Genomic DNA, 13577 nt, shown 5'->3' with positions numbered 1-13577 from the left:
TCTGGAGAGCAGTATTCCTCCCGGAGAACCCGGGAGGGTGAAGTATGGACTTAGAAAAGTAGCTGATGCTCCCGAAATGATTCTTTTGAGTCATAAAGTGAGAATGCCACCCCCACCAGGTGATAAGAGAATTTAGAGTGCATCTAAAACAGCCCAATACTCGAGTGATTCCAAATCTCATTGGGTTCCATTCAAGCATCTTTCTCAGTGTTAATGGAAGGAGCAAGAATGATCTCCCTTAATAACTGGGCAAGAAAGCATCAAGTGTTTTCACTCTCTCTTTTGGAAACAAGGAGGTGTCTGCACGCTTGAATTTGTCACTGTGCTCCGGCTTTGCAGACAGTGATCCAGCTGACGCAGAGAAACCCAGACTGGTGGCCCTCAAACAGCTGCACCCTAGTGTTGGAGCAGGTGCATGGACAGAGCCCTGTGCAAAACTCCCTGCAAGCACAATGGCGCTGTTATGACTCCCGGGGATAGAGCCTGAGGCTAACTACTCGGTCACTCCATTGAAGGGCAGAAAGAGCCAGAAACTCAGCCACAGCGCCCTGCGGTTTGGCCTTTCTATTCCTGCATTATATCCACAGAGAGAGTCAGGTAGAGCACATAGTAAAATGCAAGCTAGCAACTGTAGGGCTGGAAAAACCGCACAGGTTCATAGAATTAATAAAGGAAAAATCCCTGCAGAAAATGTATTCTTTTCCTTTTAACATAGCTTCTCTTCCTGTAGGTCTCATTGCCACCATCACCAAGTTTACATTTACATCCAAATATGCACACACACACACACAAAAATTACCAATGCATCACACTCCCCCGTGACTTTATAACAGGTTGCTAGGTAACAGTGCATACAAGCCAGGTTTCAGGACCTCTGGTAAGCCACCATAAAATAGCTGCATGGGCCTTTTGCATAAAGAGTGAGCATTTGTTATCTGTTTCCCTATGCCAACTGATCAGTCAGTAAATAATTGGTCTGCTACACCATAAATAATTCCTTGTCGATAGCTATGTGAGAAAACAGGTCACAAAGCATTGGCACAAGGAGCCTCACAGCAACCTACGATCTCCTTCTCTTCCCTCCTCATTCTTCTTCCCCTTGTCTCTGCTATTTGCAGCGCACATTCAAAGCCGTCTCTTCTGCTCCCTGAGGTGGGCTGGAGCTAATTATAACTTGATACCTTGATGACGGGGTGCTCAGACCTAAGCCCAGCAAAAGCCGGTGTGGTGGTGTATCCAAAGAGTCCACCCTCCCACCTCTTTCTTCGCTGGCACCCGGATTTGACACGATCGCCTTGGAGCTCTCGTGCCTGCAGTGGGCGTGTTCATCTAAGGAAACATCCACCACTGTACATGATGCTAAAGGAATGTCACGTGCGGACACAAGCTCAGAAAGCAAGGCCCTTCTGCCGCCGTAGGCGAGGCTACTGAGGAAGAACGAGAGCGTCTCTGAAGGCAACGTCCAGAAGGGTCAGGGCAGCCGACGGAAAACTGGAAATATGCGCTTTCCCTTAATGTATCTATTATAAGTGTAATAATATATGTATATATAAACTTGAAATTCCCAGTGTGTAAAATACCATCTTCCCTGAGACTGGGGTGGAAGAGGGAAAAGACGAGGGGACGCGGCCTTAGGGACCCCCCAGCACTTTCCGTGCTGAGGTCAGATGCCGTGAATTCCCATAATGGGTCATCTGCAATGGGGCGCCTCTTCCTCCTCAGTTCATTGGCGGACGCCTTATTTCCTACCCCCCGACTTCTCATTCCATCCCAACACTTCGACTGCAGAAGAGCAAAGATCTAGGGTGAGGGGAACCTTCCAGAAGGCCCGAGGAGGTGTCATCTAGCAAAGGGACTTCAGAGGGAAGCCGATCCTCCATTCACCTGGCACTGACATTTAGTGAAATGCGACTCACAGTCCATTTAAAGGAAGGCGGTGACCAATTATTCTCCATGTAAAGGGTATTGTCAATCTCCAGAGAGCTGAAATGGCATTTGGAAATTGTCCTGGGGACTGCCACCTACACTGGCAGACAGAACCGATTCTCAACCGACCTTTCCCCACCCTCCATAACCCCTTTAAAATTTAAAATTGTACTTTTCAAAATATAATGAGTAACAGCCCAGTCCCACAACTTGTCTTATTACCCCAAGAGAGTCAGACAAAAAAAAACATCTAACATTTCTCCACTCCCTTTTAACATCATTACTTAAATCAAAGAAACTGGAAAAAAATTGACCAGAAAAAAAAAACACCCCCAAAAGAAACATTATGTATAGTCTGATGGCAATAGAAAGCAATGTCAATTAATAAGAATGTACCTTTTTGCCATTTATACATTAGCTTCTTTTCTAAGGGCGTTAGGGCAGTTTAGGAAAGAATGTTTTAATTCCCTTTTATATGAATTACCTAGAGTGGTCAACTTCATAGAGGTAGAAATTAATAGTGGTTATGCTGAAGGGAGAGAACAAGGCATAATTATCTAATGAATGCCCTTTTGGATGATGGAAAGTTCTACAGATGGAGGGAGGAGGGCAGCTACACAGCAATACAATTGTATTAATGCCACTGAATCACACACCTAAAACTGATTCAAATGGTAAAGTTGATACTAGGCATGTTTTACCATCATTTAAAAAAATTCCTCAAAAAAAGTCAATGACAGCAGTCTTTACCATTTGTTCTAATTATACATATCTATAATTCCTGTTGGTCAACCGTGTTTTTGGAAATCTCTCAAATTAAGACAGTAAAAGAATCTGAAACAATGAGGAAATTCATCGAAATAATATATACATATATAATGCCCTATCTATCTATGTCCTTTATAGGAACTAGTATGACAGAAAACAAACTAAACAGAGCCCAAGGTCACACACAAGCCATGGGCGTAAACCTAGCTCACCTAGTGACCTTTGCCCGTGCCCACCAAACAAAACCCCCAAATTGGGGGCGACAACCAAAGGAAATCCATACTCTCTGTGATTCTAAGACCCAAGCAGAAGCAAGGCCTAACTCCAAAGGATGGGCAAAAGATAAAATGGAAGGAAGGAGGGAAGGAAGGAGAGGAGGGAAGGAAGGGGGGAAGGAGGGTGGGAAGGAAGGAGGGAGGGAAGGAAGGAGGGAAGGAAGGCAGGAAGGAAGGAAGGAGGGAGGAAGAGAAGGAGGGAGGGAGGGAAGGAAGGAGGGAGGGAGGGAAGGAGGAACGGAAGGGAGGGAAGGAAGGAAGGAGGGAAGGAAGGAGGGAGGGAAGGAAGGAGGGAGGGAGGGAAGAAGGAAGGGAGGGAGGGAAGGAAGAAAGGAAGGGAGAGAAGGAAGGAGGAAAGGAGGGAAGGAAGGGAGGAGGGAGGGAGGGAGGGAAGGAAGGAGGGAGGGAAGGAAGGAAGGAAGGGAGGGAGGGAGGGAGGGAGGGAGGGAAGGAGGGAGGGAGGGAGGGAGGGAAGGAAGGAAGGGAGGGAGGAAGGAAGGAAGGAAGGAAGGAAGGGAGGGAGGGAAGGAAGGGAGGGAGGGAGGGAAGGAGGGGGAAGGAGGGAGGGAAGGAAGGAGGGAGGGAAGGGAGGGAGGGAGAGAAGGAGGGAGGGAAGGAAGGAGGGGAGGGAGGGAAGGAAGGAGGGAGGGAAGGAAGGAAGGAGGGAGGGAGGGGGTCAGGAGTCAGGAGGCACGCGGGTGTGTGTGTGAACGCTCCCTGGGGAGCCGCCCCCACCCCCCCCCCCCCCCCGCCCCGGCCCACCTGACAGCTTCATGAGGAAGTCGGAGGCCATCTTCACGGAGATGTCCTGGCTGAAGAGCGCGGCGGCGGGCCCGGGCCCGGCGGGGAAGTCGGCGGCGGCGGCGGGGTCCTTGGGCGGCGGCAGGTGGTTGGCGGGCCGGTCGCGGTCGCGGTCGTCGGCGGGGCCGGGGCCGGGCAGGCCGTTCTCCTCGTGGGGCTCCTCCTTGACGGGGAGCGGCAGCGGCGGCGGCGGAGTCCTGCGCGCCGGGTGGAGCTCGGGCCCCGCGCCCCGCGCGCCCCGCGCGCCCCGCTCGCCGCCGCCGCCGCCGCCGCAGCCCCCGCCCGGCTCGACGGCGCCCTCGGGGTCGGGCGGCTCCTCCTTCACCTTGGCCTCGGTCCGCAGGAAGTGCTGGTGGCAGCGCATGTGCAGCTTGAGGCTGAAGTGGCGGGACGAGGTGAACGGGCACAGCTGGCACTGGAAGGTCTCCCCGCGGTCCTGGTGCTGGTGAACCTGGCCGGGGACGCGGGGCGGGGGGGGGGGTCAAGGTCAAGGCCGGGGGGGCCCCGATCCCCGAGCTCGCACCCCAACCCACCGGGCCACACCCCTGGAGAAGGCACCCAACCCCCGGGGAGACCCCGATCTCCAGCTGACCACCGACCAGGACGGACGGCGCCCGGGCCCTGAGTTCAAGTCCCAGTCCTAGAGCTCGCACGCGCATGCGCACGCACACGCGATGATGATGATGAGAGGTCAAAGGGGTGATGCCTGTGCACCGCACGGTTTCTATTTTCCGAGCGCTGCTCTGACATTGTGGGGTCAATCTCTCCCACTCTCAGGATCCGGGGGTTCGGGCCCCACGTTGGGCGCCATCACGCGCCCAAGCCAGCCCTCCCTCACCCGAGGACGATCAGACGCGCGCGCGCGCCTGGGAGTCAAGTCCAAGCCCGATCTCGCTGATGGAGGAAGTCCGGGCGGCTAAATAGGGCACAGGAGCCAATCAGGTCAAAGATCGGCAGGAAGGGGGCGGGGCCTGCACCTATCGAGGGACTGTAAGGGGAGGCGTGAGCTGTCAGTCAAGGGAGGAACCGCCTCTGGGTTCATCGTTAGGCGCCATCTTAAACAGGCTGGGGGCCCAGGGCTGAGCCAGGCGCGTGTGTTGGGGGGACGGGGGGGGGGGGGCAGATTGACCCCACGTTAAATTAATTAAAAATGTAGACGATAAGGTCTTGGGGCGGGGGGAATTCCCATTTCCTAGGTAGGGATGTGGAGACCCTCCCTCCCTCCCCCCCCCCCCACCCTCCTCCCCCCCCAACAAGCTGGCTTGCAATTCCACAGGAAGAGAGCAGAACAGGAAGGAAAATAATAATAATAATAAATCCCCCCCCCCCCCAGTCTGACCCTCAGCAAGCATTCTGAGCAAGAGGAAAGCCAGTTTCCCCACATCAGGCTGCCTGTTCTGATGTCTGCCTTGAGGAATTGCAGACTCTGAAAGCCCCCTCCAGTCCTGCCTGCCCCTGATACCTGTAAAACTTTTTTTTTCCCCCTCCACCTTCCTGTCACTACCAAATTTAGTGCCTGAAGAAGTGAGGAAATCATTGCACTGGCCTGAGCCAAGCTTCAAAGCTGGCAGGGACGCTTATAACCTCCCCAATTCATGTCTGCCAACGTGCCTCGGAGCTGACCCTGCCTGCGCCTCTGGCCCTCCCTAGGAGAGGAACTGCCAATTGGGTAGATTAGGGCCAAATGATTTGGAAAGTTGTGTGATCTGGACGTAACGGAATGTAAGCGATTACCATTTCAAACCAAACTGACCCTCCACTGCTCGGAGGTGACCCAGATAGGATTTGAACCCGGGCCCCATGGACCTTAGAAAAGGCTCTCATTTTGTCCCTCCATAATACCACCTGGCCCTCTGCGTGGGTTTCTTTCCCAAGACAGCAAGTTTTACTACAGCTGTTTATGTGTCCTGAGTGCAATCCAAAAAGCATTCTTCACCGGCCAAAACATACTTTTAAATAATGTGAAGTGACCAACAAAAGCAAAGAAATTAAAAGTTAATGGTGAGATCCTGTTGCTACAGCACCCCACTGTGGCTTATTACAAAAAACAACAGAAGGAATTCTGGGTCCCCCAAAACCCAAGTTCCTGAACAGAAATAACCAGAAACATTTCAGTTGAGCTCTTCACCAAGTTCTGCCCATTAAAAGCCGCCTGCTCTGCCCAGACGGGGGTGGGGCTAGGTACACACTCCTGTCCCTGGCCATAACAATTACCCCCTTCCTGTGCTTTCAAAAGATTTCCCTAGGACTGGTTCTTTCACTTGCCACCAGCTCCTGAAGCCAACTCATCCAGGGGCTGGTGGCCTGGGCACCTTAAGTCACTGTCCCAGAGGGCTCCCGACAGGGCTGGGTGGTAAAAGGGCACGGGGAAGAAGGCATCCGTGTCCCTGAGTGGGGTGCAGTGGGAAGATTCCATTTCAGAAGCGTCTTTACATCCATGGACCCCCCCCCCCCCGCCCCCCACAGAGATGAAGGAGAGAAGCTCTAGAAGCTTCTGGAAAAAGGAAAGGATCGAGCAAGAGCCCAGGATCCAAAATCTGTGTGCAAGAATTTCATGTAGCTTCTTTCCCACCAGATCCTGGCCTTGTTACATTTAATTATAACACTGGTGCAAAAAACAGTGTTTGGGTTGTCTCTTGTACTTATGACTTTATTTGAGCTACATCTTCCCAGCGGGACTATGGATCAAATGTGGCCTTTGAGACAAGTGTTTGGCTGTGTCCTCCGGGTATCCTCTGGTGGCAGCTTCTCCCCTTCTCTCCAGACCGAACAGTACTTTCCTATGATCATCTTTAGTCCCTGTAGCCTAGGGCTTGCTTTAAAGTTCCTCTTCATCTGCTAAAGAGAAGAAGTGCTTGCCTGAAGCATGCTATTCTCTGGCCTCACTTATTCTCGGTCCCTTGCCACCAACAACCATCAGCAGACAACATGACCTAATCAGGGCCATCTCTTTTGCTGCACTGGGATGCGTGGCTCATGGCAACTACGCTGCTATACTCTTAGGGGGACTGGACAAGAAGCCAGTGAAGGCGCAGTGAGGAGTCCTAGTTCAATAAGTGGTGGATATACAGGGAGGAACTTGGCATCCAGTATCCTTTCCAGTTTCTCGACCTCATCTGTGGTCTTGATCTTAGCTATCCTACTCACCTTTTCTGTTCAGTTCTAGCTTATGCGTGTCACGTGTAATTCCTGTATGTTCACTCATTCAGGAAAGTTGTAAAAAGCTTAATGGAAATCTAAGATAACCCCGAGGAAGCTGGAAGCATTTATAACCTCCTCCTGCAGCTGGTTGTAAAAACATTTGCACAACACAATATGCAAGAAAGGCGGGCTTACTAAAAAATACGTCCAGTGCCTAGGATCTCTAAGCCATGCAGCAAGACCGTGTCTGTTGAGCAAACGAAGTGGAATCTCCGTTTTCTTGCACAAATCTGTGCAGTCCACACAGGTGATATGTCAGAAGAAGAATGGTGATTCTTGGGTGGTAGAATTAAGTGGTCACTTTCCCATTTTTTCACATCAGTTCCTCTAAACTCTCAACCCTGAAGCTAGATCATAAAGAGGGACAAATGAGCCGGATGCTAGTGACTCACGCCTGAAAGAGTAGCTCTTTGGGAGGCTGAGATCTGAGAACCGCGGTTCAGAGTTAGCCTGGACAGATAAATTTGAGAGATTTCCTATCTCCAATAAACCAGCAAAGAAGCCAGAGTAGAGCTGTGGTTCCAGTGATAGAATGCCAGCCTTGAGCAATAAAGAAACTACAGTCTGGAGTGAAAGTAGCAGAGGCCATTTATGTTTAAGACCAAGGCCACTACATTTCTGTGTACACTAGATTTATAAAACTCGGCCAGGTTAAATTATCCTTCATAAAATAAAATCACGAATTCTTTAATTCTTTTTTAAAGGGTCACAAAAGGAGGTAAAGAGCAGGGGACAGAAAGTACACCTTGGCTAAAATTAAACCTGCATGAGCCCCTTCTTCCACTTCCTTATCAAAAGCTCGAGTCCTGGCTCCACAGGTTAGGACACCGTGAGTTTGAATACAGTAGTGATTTCACACAACTGCTTTATTGTACTGGTTATTGATTTGTTCTGAAAGCATTTGAAGACCCCAGGACCCAGCGCGCCCTGGTAGCTCACTTCTGTAACTGTGTCCTGGCAGCCGACCTGTGTCACCAAGGCAGACTCATCTCCCTGTAGTTTCAGGGTCAGCAGTTCCTGCTATTGAAAACCCAGCCTCTTTTTTTCTGTTGTTTGTTTCCAGGGGTTTATAAATAGGTTGTTTTAAGTGACCCTGAGCTGAAACCAAGCTTACAAGGTGTCAGAGTAGATGCAAGTTTTCTGCTCGCTGAAGCTTTAAATTCACCAGACCCGATTTCTAAACACACTCCCTAAAACAAATTTTAGGTTTAAAGGCATGTCTTTTCGAATCTCATCCTACTAACGAAATCCAACTTTTCAGGTTTCAAACAAGCGTTTGTTTTTTTTTTACTTAAGAAAGAAATGGCAGAGTATGCGAGACTTAAGGCAAATCACCAAGTAGGCTCAGTAAAATCCAACCAACCAAAACACCTAGCTAGATGAATTCTAACAACGAAAGGTATTCTGCTCCCAGGAGAAAAAGGCAAATGATAGAAAACAACCTACATCATGGATTTAATTTTATTTTTAATCTTCTAAGTCATTTCCTAAACTCAGTAGAGGCTCTGTATGATTGTATTTCTTAGAGCTACAATTTTGAACAGTGATTACTGATCTCTCCAGAAAGATTAGACTGCAAGATTTCAAACTAGGTAAATACCTTAATTAGTGCATAAACTACTTATATCAAGGAAGGAGAGCCTTGATACATAATGTCAACAGCTAAACCATATTGGAAGGTTATCAGTGAAAGAGCGTTGTCATTATTATTAAAACATTCCATGATAGTTAGAATTAAATAATGGCTATAGAACCTTCCTGTGTCTATCATTCTGGTACTGTTATCTAGCTCCTAAAATACAGGGTACAGCCTTCCATACAGACACTATTGTTCCTATTGAGCAAATGAGAAAACGGAGAGTCTAAAGGTTAACTTGCTGAAGGCCAATGGGCTCACAAGTTGAATAACAACATTTGAATTCAGCTCTGTCCAATTGAAAAGCTCCTGCTCTTCGGACCTCATCAGTCCCCTCCTTGAAGTTGAGATAAAACTTCAGCATCAGTGAGGTGCAGTACAATTTCATATTACTACCCCCTCACACGGTGAAGAGTGACGTGTCCTCTAGATTCCAAGCAATCTCCACAAGCCCAAGGGCTGAACTCCCAACTGCTTATGAGAGGACATTAAAAATGATGTCATCTCAGGAGATACGACTGCTCGGGGGTCAAGGAGGCTCCTGGGTCCAGTCAGGACGAGTCTCGGGTGACCCTCAATGACATGTCCTCCCACGTCCTCTCAGGCAACTCGGGGTGTTCCTCTGTGTTCAAAAGCGGGAGGGGGGATCAGCTCAAGCAGAGGGCAGGGACCCAGGAAGGGCTCCGGAGCAGGAAGGAGCCTGGCGTCCGGCACTGAGTGAGGCCCAGCAGCTATTGCCAGATCGGGTTTTCCCTTCCTCTTCCTCTTTCAAAGTCCCAGTAACGCATCCCCGTTCAGGGCCAGCCATGGCGGTAGCTCCCCGTTAAGAAAGGATGACGACGCGCGCTATGATCTTTACCATTTACATACTGAAACTCCTCTCTGCCTTTAAGTTCTGGGTTCAAAAGTGGACAGGAGTATTTGTAAAGCGATCCTTCAGGACAGCTTTCGGACTTCCACTTCCCAGGGAGTGCTCCGCCCCAGCGCCCCCTCTCGGCTGAGAGGCCTCCTGCACCCCACTTTGCCTGGGTTGCCCGCCTTCCCCAGCTGGCTTACCTTCATGTGGGATTTGAGATTGTCCTTGCGGGCACACCGGAATGGACAGAGTGGGCACTGGTGACTCTTTAAACCTGTGTGAATCACCATGTGCCTCTTCCAGTAACTCTTCCTTTTAATAACCAAACCACAGATCGGACACTGGAAAGGCTTCCCGCTTTCTTCTTCTGAGGCTTGGAAGAAGGAGGAGGAAAGAAAGAAAGAAAAAAAAAAAGAACATTAAGAAAAACAAAAAGGCACACAGGCGGCTACGTGAAAATGATCTGAGATCCTTTCCTTGGCCATTCCAAGACTGCACCATGGCGAGGCCTTACGACTGCTTTTCTGCGGGTAGAAACTCACAGTCCTCCGGTCACTTTATTGGGTGGGGGTGCAGGTACCCAGCTCTGATCAGCCTGCCTGTGCCAGCCTTATTTCCACTTAGGAGAGCGTCTCGCAGAGGCACGGCTCCTGGCCCGCGCTGGCCCACGGCACCAGGGCCAACATACGCGGGCAGAGGAGCCTAAATTCAGAGGCATGAGTTCCTCGAGGGAAACCGACAGGCCCGAGTCTCTCTGAGTTCCTGGACTTGGCAAGGAGTGAGAAATAAAGACAGGGAAAAACACGCTGCTCCACGCAGAAAATTCCACAGCCATCACACACCCCATGTATGCAACTCTAGCTAGCGGAGACGATATTCCCGGATTCCTACTGCGGACCTGTTTAGCGGAAGCTGGTGCAGGTAGACGCTGCTGCCTATTTAGCCACTGGGGGTCTGGGTCAGGGTTTTTAGCCTTTCTCTTTGTCCCTTTGGTTGTCACTAACAGTGTGTGCTGTCAGCTCTGCTCTGGGGTTGTGTGTCCACCGTCTCAGACGGCCCCAAAGGCGCCATTTCCGTTACCACGCCACATTGCTCGACTTCGGGGCTATCAAAGCTATACGACCCAGCACCACAAGAGATGCCACTGGAGATGCAGGGGAAAGAAGCTGGGAAAGATGCAGGCGAAGGCTCAGACCTCCCTTTCTTCGTCGTGAAGAACCAGAAATAGTTCCAAACCCATTCAACAAAATGAGATAAATGAAGCTCATTTAACATGAGCTAGATCCACAAATGTTGATATGGGAATCTGTCCAAGATATTAGTTACAGGATAAACAAGATGTAAAACCATATGTCCAGGGTGATGCTGCTTGTGCTTTATAAAAACAAACAAACAAGAAGAAAGGACATCAACCGAGGCAAAAACTCTTAAGTGAAAGGTTTGGATATGGAACTTTATAAAGAACGGATTAAGTGGATGGGTGCAAAAAGGCAAGGCATGCTGGGTGCTGGCAGCTCCTTCTTGTCATCTTAGCTACGAAAAAAGCTAAGATCTGAGGATACTGGTTTGAAGCCAGCCTAGGCAGAAAAGTCCACGAGACTCTCATCTTCTATTAACCAGCAAAAAGCCAGAAATGAGGTATGGCTTAAGGAGTAGAGCACCAGCGTTGAGTGAAAAAGCTAAGGGGCAGCATTCAAGCCCCAGTAGTGGCATGCGCATGCGTGCATACACACACACACACACACACACACACACACGGTAAAGCCTTACGTACCATCCATGACATTATCCTTATGAAAAATTTAATCTTCATACTAACTAGAAGTTCATCCGAAACTCAAGTAACAACAACAAGGAGAATGGATTCATGAATTCAGCCAAATCTAGAACATGGAAATTCTTCAGGACAAAAATTCCATTTCTTCAACACGCAAGTGCCATTTTTAAGAAGAGAACGGATTATGGATTTTTTAAAAGACGTAAGAGAAGTATAAAACAAAGGTAAAAATGGTTATTTGGATCCTGTTTACACAAAATCCTAGTAAAAGACACTTCTGAAATCACAGAGGAAATCCTACCTAGTGTCCCACAATCTCAGATAACCATTGTTGATCTTGTGAGACACCACAGTGCAACTGTCCTTTCTCTGTTAGAGATAGAAGAATATGAAAGCATTTGAAATACTTAAGAAAAAGGCAATGGGAAGAGAGATGAATAAATGAAGCACACAAGAAATTTCCATTTGCATGAGAAGTTTCTGCAAGTATACTGTGGGTTACAGGAAAAGCATGAGGGTATACTCATGGAAGCTTGAACTTGGGGCCTCAAATTCTCGAGTGACTTTTCCCACTGCTGGAGGCTGGCAACACCAATCCTAAGCCATACCTCCAAGTCCAGCTTTTTGCTAATAAATTAGAGATAGGAGTCTCACAGATTTGTCTTCCCTATCTGGCTTTATACCATGATCCTCTGATCTCGGCCACCTGACTAGCTAAGATTGCAGGCATGAGCCACCAACTCCCAGCTTTCCATCATTTATATTAACCTCCCCCCCCCCCCGCTCCCCAAACACACAGAGCTTCCGTGCTGTCTCATTCTGTTGACTGCCTCTACTGATCTGTCTGTATTCCCACTCCCCATTTTGCTTCTCGTTTTCTCTCCCACTGCTGTTTCCTCTACCCTGCTATATTGGTCACAAAGCCCTTCACGTTGAACAACAGATTGAAGGAAAGGACTGAATCAGGCCTCTAGGTGAGATTACCACCATACACTAGAGGGGGAAAAAAAGTGTTAATGATGTCTGTTTTGAAGGATAAGAACATCAAAGTAATAAGAAAGACACACACAGGCTGCCACTGAGCTCTGGTTTCAGGAAGTGTTTGTCACTATTGAGACCTCAAGCTGCCCAGTTGTACAGAACTATCTGGAAGAAGAAAGGAAAACAGGAGTCTTCTCCTGGCCAGTGGTTTCATGGCACACCAGAGGAAGGCAATAAGAAGGCATTAACTGGAAAAGATGAACATTGCCAGATTGAAGATTTCACTAACACCTGCCTTGCTTAATGTGATCCCTGTGTCCCTATTCTTCGACAGCCCCAGTACCCCTCAAACCACCAATTCAGAGGTTCCTGCATTAAATTCAGTATTTATTATTATTATTTCCTATAAATCCATTTCCTTTTAGAGCAATGCTTTCTCAGTTTTAATTGACACACATGAGTCATGTACAAATTAGACTGGATTGAATGGGGGAAAATTAGGATACTCACAATGAGTAGAAACTATTAGCAAGAAATGTGGTCAAATAGCTGTATTTGGATAACTAGATAGAATTTTTTAATTGTTGATAACAGGAAAGAAAGAAGCCAAATGATGAAAGCCACCAGACGCAATGACTGATTTTCAGACTGGACCAGTAATCTCCCCTGGTGCCATTTGCATTCTCATTTATTTCAAAAACAAACTACCGGTCTGGGAATATGGCCTAGTGGCAAGAGTGCTTGCCTCAAAAACAAACTACCTATTTTAGTAAGACCCACCCCATTTGTGTTCAATGTTAGTTCCGCATGTCAGAGGGGGGAGGAGGATTGCATTCTATTTTGTACGCCAAACTATTTTCAGGGTACTGACAGCTGTAAATTTCACTCAAATTTATAGAGTCCAGAGAAACATGACCACCTCCTCTGAAGGAGCCATGCGCTCCTGAGGGGCAACAGGATCTGAAACGCTCATAATTCTACCTCGTTTACAACTGCCTGGTAAACAACTTTCCCTCACTCTATCACCAGCTGGTTGATATCACAGCAAACAAAACTAAATTCCACCAAATGCTAATAGACTCAGTGGGATAGAGAGCTGCTAATTTGCTCCACTGCAGAAGACACGGTTCTCTTTATGGGCAATAATATTATTGGAAATAAGCGGTAATGAATGCATATAAAACAGCCACCACACAGCAAATGGAAGCGCTTGGTAGTGATAGTTGTAATAAGAGGAATAACAATCAATTGCAGGCAACCCACCCTCAGCGCCGATGCAAACTCCAACATGTGTGCACATGTGTGCTCCTGCCGGCCCCGGAAATAAAGGCCCAAGAGTCCATGGGCTTCTCAGGG

At 48.6% G+C, this 13577-nt stretch overlaps 1 protein-coding gene across 6 annotated transcripts in view; it reads right to left on the bottom strand.

The window, feature by feature from the left end:
- The window catches only part of Znf827 (zinc finger protein 827), a 166117-nt gene that overhangs the window by 114874 nt on the left and 37666 nt on the right, over nucleotides 1-13577 (bottom strand). For all 6 annotated transcript variants that reach the window (XM_048333774.1, XM_048333769.1, XM_048333772.1 and 3 more), the window contains exons 3-4: nucleotides 9664-9836; nucleotides 3732-4221 (exon numbers count right to left, since the gene is read on the bottom strand). In XM_048333774.1, coding sequence (XP_048189731.1) covers nucleotides 3732-4221; nucleotides 9664-9836 — 663 coding nt within the window. The remainder of the gene's footprint in view (nucleotides 1-3731; nucleotides 4222-9663; nucleotides 9837-13577) is intronic.

The sequence above is a fragment of the Perognathus longimembris genome, chromosome 24 (assembly GCF_023159225.1).
Source record: "Perognathus longimembris pacificus isolate PPM17 chromosome 24, ASM2315922v1, whole genome shotgun sequence".
NCBI classification, from domain to species: domain Eukaryota; kingdom Metazoa; phylum Chordata; class Mammalia; order Rodentia; family Heteromyidae; genus Perognathus; species Perognathus longimembris.
The sequence above is the reverse complement of the archived record's forward strand: the minus strand, read 5'-3'. Positions and strand labels throughout refer to the sequence as shown.